This window comes from Diabrotica virgifera, chromosome 3 (genome assembly GCF_917563875.1).
Source record: "Diabrotica virgifera virgifera chromosome 3, PGI_DIABVI_V3a".
In the NCBI taxonomy this organism is placed as follows: Eukaryota; Metazoa; Arthropoda; class Insecta; order Coleoptera; family Chrysomelidae; genus Diabrotica; species Diabrotica virgifera.
In genome coordinates this window covers 238,957,311-238,965,917 of record NC_065445.1, presented here as the reverse complement: position 1 = coordinate 238,965,917, position 8,607 = coordinate 238,957,311, and the positions used below count along the sequence as shown (strand labels likewise).

Genomic DNA, 8,607 nt, shown 5'->3' with positions numbered 1-8,607 from the left:
GTGAATGGCATTCTTTAACTAAATCGATAATTTAGTCCAACTCAGAAATTAAATTAGTAAAGAAAAGGCATAAGGAAGATATTTGGACCTGTTAACGAAAACCAAGTATGGAGGTAACCAGGTACAACCGGTAACTAGCTCTACCAACTGTTCAAAGAGGTACCGCTCTCAGAATTTGATAAACTTCAGTGATTTCTATGGTCTGGTCATGTAGGTCAAAAGATTATTGGAGGTCAAAAGATTAACAAAAAAAGCCTTAGATAGTGAAAAGTGCAAGACCAAAAAGAATACCATGGAAAAGATGGGATTAAGAAGTGGCAGCGGATGCGCAAATTATGCCATAAATGCGAAGAAGATCTATGCGAGATCGGCAAACTTGGAGGCATAGTTTGGAGGAGCCCAACGCTCGATTTGGGCTGTAGTGTCATTGAAGATAGAGATAACAATTCCTAACAAACTGCTATGGAAAATTATAAATACTCCTTGGCATATTGAAAACGGGGATATAGAAAAATATTAAGAAATTGACACTGCTCGACAGACCATTCCTAAATATGCGAGCAGCTCCTAAACACCAGCTCCTTGATAACACAAAAATCACATTAGAAGATTCACGAGAATCAATATGTATGATTAATCTGTGAAGTGAGTTCAAAAATCAGAGCAGTGTGCAAGATTGTACACAATTTTAAAAGTGTTCAAGTAGGCAATAAGCTGTTGAAACTTGTTGTTGTCGCATAAGAATATGTGAGGTTACAAAATACTACATTCCTCTTAAATTGTTCTAATTCTTCATGATAAGTTTCATATTCTTTTTTATAATTGGGTAGGTTTAATGACATACAAGTTTTTCCATCATTTGAACTAGCCTATCCGTTATCAGTGTCTCATTATGGAGTTACTAGTTTAACGGATATTTTATTTGAAGTTTTGATTGTCAAAAAAACAAAAACAGCAACCACCAATGATCATGGGTAAAATGCTAAATGAACGTTTGTCATATTTTTTATTGTATTTTGTGACAGTGACAGTCAACGTCAACGCAGTTAGTATTTCAAAATTTAAATATGAGTTCCAATGAAATTCTACATGAAGGTTCCTATGTAAGCCCAGAGTTCCTTACTATGCCAGCAAAAAATTCAAAATTGTTGTCCTCCACGTTATGGCTAGTTTCCTCGATGTATTCGGCTGCAAAATTAGATTTTTCTTCCAATATGGCAGGCGTATCCATTGGTTTCAATCTCCAAGATGTCCTGTTAATAATCCTCACAGCCTGGATGTTGAATAAAGGATTGGCGACCAGAAACGTTGCATTGATATTTCCATGGGTAATTGCAGCTACATATGGTTTGTATTACAATCATTATAAAAGTTTAGTAAGGATGACTTCAACTTTAAAACCCATTAAACATGCTACACCTATACCATGGATTGCTCTGTTCGTCACCTCAATGGGTCTGGTGTTGAAGGCTATTCTCATATTTAGGATTTTGCAGTTATCAGCCAATTTGTGGTACAGAAAAAAATTGGAAAATGAATTATATCAACCATAAATATCATTTATATTTGACAAAAGATGTGTTTTAATTTAAGCTATGGGTTTTAATATTGTTATTATCTGTAATTATTATTATACAGAGTGAGTTTTATGTATGAAAACGCTCAATTATCTCGGAAACGGCTTGCACGATTTTTATAAATTTTGGTGGGTAGGGGTTTTCTAATGCGCCCGATATTCTAGTGATAATTACATTGTTGTCAGATCTTCCATTATTCTGGAAATCTAATGAACTTTCTTATTTCAAATCGAACACCCTGTATATTTTTGCGTTTTGAAGTCCTTAAGAAATACTGATAATTTTTTCTGTTATATTCCCTATACTATACCTAAATGCCATAGTTTCGGGGTTATTGCTACATTTATTTAAAAAAAAATTAAACAAATTATAAAAATCAGTTTTTTTGGCCCGTTTAGATCTTATTTTACATTCTTTGGATCATTGGGAACAAAAAAGGTCTTTTGTAATTTTTCTCTAAAATTAATTGTTTTCGAGTTATAACCAATTTAAAACTGAAAAAAATCGAATAATGACGATTTTCAAGGTTTAAAAACACAAATAAGAAATATTATTTTTGAAGCTGCTGTATACTCAAATTCAAACTAAACCCTTCTTATAGGGGTTTGCTTTAAAAAATTTTGGCACGTTTTATTCTAAAATATTGCTTTTTAATAATTGTTAATGAAGCGCATTGAGAGGACGGGCGATCGGGCTGCATTAACAACTAAAAAACAATATTTTAGAATGAAACAAGCTCAAATTACTTATTGGTGACTGATAAAATAAGGCTTGAACTTGAATTCGCGTACTTCGCAGTTTTAAAAATAATATTTTTTATTTGTGTTTTTGAACCTTGCAAATCGTCATTATTCGTTTTTTTTTCAGTTTTAAATTGTTTATCACTCGAAAACGATTAACTTAAGAGAAAAATTACAAAGTAACTTTTTTGTTCCCAATGGTCCAAAGAACGTAAAATAATGTCTACCCGGGCCGAAAAATATTGATTTTTATAATTTGTTAATTTTTTTTTAATAAATGTAGCAATAACTTCGATATTATGGCCATTAGGAAATATAACATGAAAAATAATAAGTATTTCATAAGGACTTCAACACGCAAAAAATATACAGGGCGTTCCATTTGAGATAAGAAAGTTAATTAGATTTTCAGAAAAACGGAAGATCTGACAACAATGTAATTATCACTATAATATTGGCCGCATTAGAAAACCCCTAACTACCAAAATTTATAAAAATCGTGCAGGCCCTGTCCGATAAAATTGAGCGTTTCCATACATAAAACTCACTCTGTATAGCGATTTAAAGAATACGCGGGGAGTGCACGACAAATAATCCAACTATACACTCTCTTTTGAAGAATTGCCACTCATTTACCCAATCGTATTATTTTTTCTACTAGACTAGAAGAAGATCCCAAAATGCACCTGATCCGATAAAAATCTTAATCTTTGTAGGTTTGCAAAATTATGGGTCGGCTAAACATATATTTTAAGGAATGTAAAGACTGTTACTATCTATCTATCTAATTAGTCCTAAACATCCATCCTTGGATATATGCATCCTCTTCCTTCTTCCATGCCTCCCTATCCTGGGCAATTTGCATCCATTTCGACCCGGCGCTGTTTCTTCCGGTCATCTGACAATCGCATTTGTGGCCTTCCTCTATTTTGTTTATGGTTCCACGGTCTCCAAGACTGTTACTATCGCAAGACTATTACTATCAATGGGAAAAGCAGAAAGTTGCATATTTTTTTGGTAAAAAGCAAGAAAGTGGCAGAGCGAAATTTGTATAAGCTGCCTGCTGTTCAACATACCACTTTGAACTTACCAACATTGTTGTAGATCCTTTCGTGAGTCCTAATTGGCTACACAACTCTTTAGACAAGGAATTAATTTGAGAATTAGCTAGTTAGTTGAATGAAACTGTTGATAGAATAACTTGAGCCCACAGGAACCTATAGAAGAACCATGAATGAAGAATTCAAGAGTTATTTTGTTTTCAGCAAACTTGCTTAGCATCGAATTCAAGTTATATAATATAAGAATTATAGGATCAATATTGTCAACTTTTTTGGGAGTAGAATCATAAAAGCATTTTTTCGGTATGTGAGTAGGTACTTACGCCATAATACTTTAAATTTTTTTAACTCCTAGTGTACTATTACTTTTCATTTTAATTCTTCTAACTTTCTTCTATAGGAATCTGCATGTATGTATTGTGTACGATGCCAGTCTATGAATCAATGAAATGCAGACGGGAAATGGATGAAAGGCATACATCCACAAATATTACAAAGTGCTTAAACATAGGATATAATTCGGGAAAAACTTATATCCTCCTGTATATATTGTATTTGTTGAATTTCAAACTAAATATAACAATCGTTTACTGAAATATTAGCAAATTGAAAAACAACACTCGCAGAAAATAACCATCGTTTTATCTTTCCTCTCCGGTTGCGGTCTGTCATGGAAAACCCATTCCTGTTTTTCCTAATAAGTCATTACTTTGCTAATTAGAGTCGGAAAAGCGTCGTCTATAAATTTCGCCCCTTTTTCAACAGTTACAATTCCAACCCTTTATCTGAATTTACCGATATCACCACCCTTATGCCAGCCCTTAAATAATTCCCTAGATCATTGACGCTTAAACCCTTTTTTAGCCCTTACAGCACATGTGTCTCTGTAAAGAAATCATCCCTTAATGAACCCCGTTCCTCGCTCTTCGCCCTTCTACTGTTATCTTCTTCTATTTTATCGGAATTAGTCCTTAAAACAAAGGACAGATCGCGTTTGTCGTGCCTGTCGCTGTGGAGAGGAAAGTAATAGAACGGATTCAGGAGGCAACGTTTAAGAACCAAACCAAAATTCTAAGATATGTGTTTGGAATGAATATTTTTGAAACTTATGTAATAAAAAAATAGTTATGCTGTTCTACAAATATATTTACTTTCATTTTTCATGGTGGATAAAAACTATGTGGCAAATTATAGAACACCTAGATATCCCAATACGTTTGGTAATAGTAGTGAGAAAGTCTAAAAACTTATATATTACTTTATACTTTACTTAAACTGTTCAAAGTGTTCTATTAGTGATGTTTAAAATTAGTCTACAAAACTAATCAATAAGCAATGGTCTGCCTTGGATAAAATACTGTTTAAAAGGATGGAAGGTAAAAATTTGTACAACCTAAGAACTTAACGAGAAAATCATTGTAGCAGAAAATAAGAATTAGCTCTCGAGAATAATGCACTAATTTGATACCACTGCTCTACAGTACATCCTTATTCTTTTAAAAGAAAAAATAGAACTGCACTTGATAAGTGGATAGTTGATAAGGAGATGGTTGATAAGTGGATAGACTAGCCCATTGCGAATCATGGCTGGTCCGAAGCTATGTGAAAAAGGAGAAAGGTTGAAGGTGAGGGTCCAGAGAGTCTCTAACCGATGCATTTAGTCATTAAGGGCTTCTGCACAAAGAATGGGCTTAAATATAAATACCAAGAGACCAAATATATAATAATATGTTGTACTGTGTCAAGCAACCAGACACCTAGAAGAATAATAGTTGACGAATTAGAACTGGAAGGTGTGAACACCTTCGCATATCTAGGTTCGCTGTTGACTAAAGATGGCAACAAATTAGGAGGAGAATATTAGAAGAAGAAGAAGAAGAAGAAGAAGAAGAAGAAGAAGTTAAAAGAAGGATATTAGAAGAAGAAATTAAGAGAAAAATGACTACGTCTTGGCAAAACAGATGGCCTCAAAACTACACAGAAAAATTAAACTGGCCGTCAACTTAAGATATGTAGCAGAAACGTGGTCTCTTACACAGAAGGACAAACAATACATATAGTCCAGGGTAATAAGGTTTTTTCCATGACACTTGAACAGCCAGGGTACTGAAGCGTTTTTTTGACAGGTAATACCTATAAGAGCAAATTGTAACTATTTCCTGCTTAGGATCTGGCGGCCATTTTTATTTGTAAACAATTAGGTGTCAAAAAATGGCATTTTTCATTTTTTCTTCAAATCAATGGAAAACAGGGAAACTTATGGTGCTTTTAGTACAAATATCTTCGAGATTATGGAAAAAGCTTTAAAATGACCTATTACAAAGTTTGATATGCTTTTTCTCATGAGGATCTTTCAGTGCGTCACAGTTTTTCGATTTCTTTCTAACGCATTAAATTGTATGTGACAGAAAAACACGCACGTCGGCGATTACATTTTGTCGGTAACATTTATAACATTTATTCTAATTGTCAAGAGATGGCGCCATAATCGAAAATAAAATAATTTGCGAATTATATAATATATCTACGAATATAATCTGAACAATTTAAAAGACTATACAAATCAACATACTATACTATATATACTATCTTAGGTCTTTGTTGCAGAGAATTGTTTTCATTTTTACAAACGCATTTCTTGCTATTTCTATCCTGGCCTTTATTTTTGTTGTTTGATCATTTTTCTATGAAATCCAGGTTACTATTAGGTATTTGTATTAATTAACAAAGATGTATCAGATATACTAGTAGAATAATTCAAAAAGTAATAGTTTTTATAGATCAATATGAGTTTATTGGCGAGGAGCTGAGTCCTCTCCTGGCAAAGTATTGAAGATGCGGGCATTTCCAACCCCTTTCGCTTTTGTTTTAACTGTAATGTTTGAAGAGACACATTAAAGTATAAAACTACCCTTGAGATGGATATATCCTAATACATGTGGCAGTTGACTTACCTAAAAGGGTGATTTTTTGGTACTGAATATTGTTATTTGAGAAACGCTGGGGAATTTCATAGACTAAGGGAGAGGTGTTAAATTGAGGGACGGTGGTTATTAGCAACTAATAAAAGGAAGTAAGGAATAAAGGGTTTATAACTCTTCTTGGCGTGAAAGAGGGGTCCCGGAAATTCTATGTTTTATAAGTAGTATCAAAAATATTCGATATTTTTTCACTTATTTGGTGGCGATGATTAAATTTTGTTCACTTGTTCAATATCTTCATTTTTTATCTGGATCCTTGTTATGACTTTACCCCGCTTATGAATAACCATGGTTTTGGTTTTCTGTATGTTTGGTGTTAAACCAAACTGTTCCCCAGTATCACAAACTGTATTTAGCAGCGTCTGCGTCTCACTTTTAGCGATCATGACTGTATCGTGGGCATAACGAATGTTAATTATATTTTCTCCACTTGATCCCTTCTGAACAGATTTTAATTGTTTTGAGTGAATAACTGTTCGAAGTAAATATTAAAAGCCTGTTAGTTTCAATAGACTTTCTCAATATGTTAATATCACATTTTAATAGACAACTTCACAGTCATTAAAAACAGCAACTGGCTTTTTTAATACAAGATTTGCGAAAAGAAAAAATATAGCATAGTAGCATTCGTAACTAATAAAATCCGACTACAGTAGATCTGGAGTAGAGTTTTGGCAAGCCAGTCCATAGATCTTTGTCCTGACTAATCTATAGGTAAGTATAAGAAAAATGAAGGCGAAAACAACTACTGTGATTATGCTAAACACTTTTAGAAGAACCAGATGATCAGAAACCTTAAAAACATTACCAAGATTTGTCAATTAAATGTTGTAAATATACATCTAAAACAATGAGTGAATCTGAATACATATTATGTAAACTGCTTAGCTCCTTGACAATGAAGTCAGTATCATTGCGATCCGGAAAACTCAGACCGCTAATGAATAAAACCTCCTCAAACTAGGAAAAAATATAGTTCTACTCTTATGGGGGCAACTTATCACCACATACATGGCGTTGCTGTGTATGTGAGAAGTAATATTGCGTCACTTCAGTTGTATCAACAAAGATATTTCACAATAATTAGAGTAGAGAAGCTAAAATTTATAAATTCTATAAACTATAAAATGTGAGCTACGTGATCACTTCCTCATTCATCTCAGTTCGTCTGTGTTTTTTGAACTGGCAAGAACCACGTGTTTCAGTCGAGCAAGGAACCATGTTGCTCTTTGAGTTTTAAAATTGAATTCATTTTCATTTACCAAAAGTCACATTATTTACTACAAATGTAATATGTAAACCATATATTTTGATGTCACCACTAAGGATGATCTGAATCAGATCAAAAACGCTATGGCCCAAGGTAAGGTTTTTTTCATGACACTTCAACAGCCAGGGTACTGAAGCGTTTTTTCGACCTATAAGAACAAATTGTAACTATTTTATGAAGAACACTGAAACTTTAGGGAAATTAAAAATAGGGAATAGGAGTCGTGTGCTAACTCATTTGAAAGGTTATTCAATTCTCTATTCAGTAATATTAACATTGACGTAATTATTTATACAGGGTGTCCAAGAAAAATGAATTTGAATTAAATTAATTGACACAAAAAGAAGAATGTATGTAGTTTATTTAATTCAAAATACATTCTACTGCTGTCACAAAACAGAAAAAAATATTTTTTGATAAATAAACATTGCTTTTCGTTTAATTTCAATGTTCAAGCTGCCACCCATCTGACTCTTGGTAAGTTGAATATTACATTTAAGCAACAAACAATATGTATTGAAGATATTCTTCTTTAGCGGCGAATCGATTGAGGGTAAAATTGTACATGATCCGCGCGCCTGCGCACACTGACAGTATGTAGTTCTGACAGTATGTAGTTCATTGCTAATCTTTCAAGGTAGGTATGTATGTATCTGTAACCGTGCAAATAAGTCATTAAAAGAATATATTAGAGGTTTTAGGAAATGTATTATTTATTATAATTCTTGTGTTTTTGGATTTGTGTTTCCCTGTAGTAAAATAATAAAATATTATGTCAGCATAACATATTTACACTATATGTCGCCGTGTTGTGTAATTATATCCGAAACTTACATGTCTATTTCTAGGGCCTCGATGGAGTAGTGGGAAATGCGTTAGCACTGAGATTGGAAGGTTGCGGGTTCAATTCCTGGGCGATTCATATTTTTTTTTTATTTTTGGCTATTTTAATAAAAAAAATTTGAAAGTGGTAGATAA

The 8,607-nt window shown here is 33.2% G+C and overlaps 1 protein-coding gene across 1 annotated transcript; it reads left to right on the top strand.

Annotated features, from left to right (window-relative positions):
* The first annotated feature begins 1,010 nt into the window (after nucleotides 1-1,010).
* Nucleotides 1,011-1,575, top strand: LOC126881623 (uncharacterized). The gene has a single exon (XM_050645997.1). It carries the CDS (start codon nucleotides 1,068-1,070, stop codon nucleotides 1,551-1,553), a length of 486 nt encoding a protein of 161 aa, XP_050501954.1. The 5' UTR covers nucleotides 1,011-1,067; the 3' UTR covers nucleotides 1,554-1,575.
* Nucleotides 1,576-8,607: the final 7,032 nt, after the last annotated feature.

Bases quoted from the DNA above. Each gene is read 5' to 3' on its own strand.
- LOC126881623 (XM_050645997.1), top strand. From the start codon at position 1,068: ATGAGTTCCAATGAAATTCTACATGAAGGTTCCTATGTAAGCCCAGAG.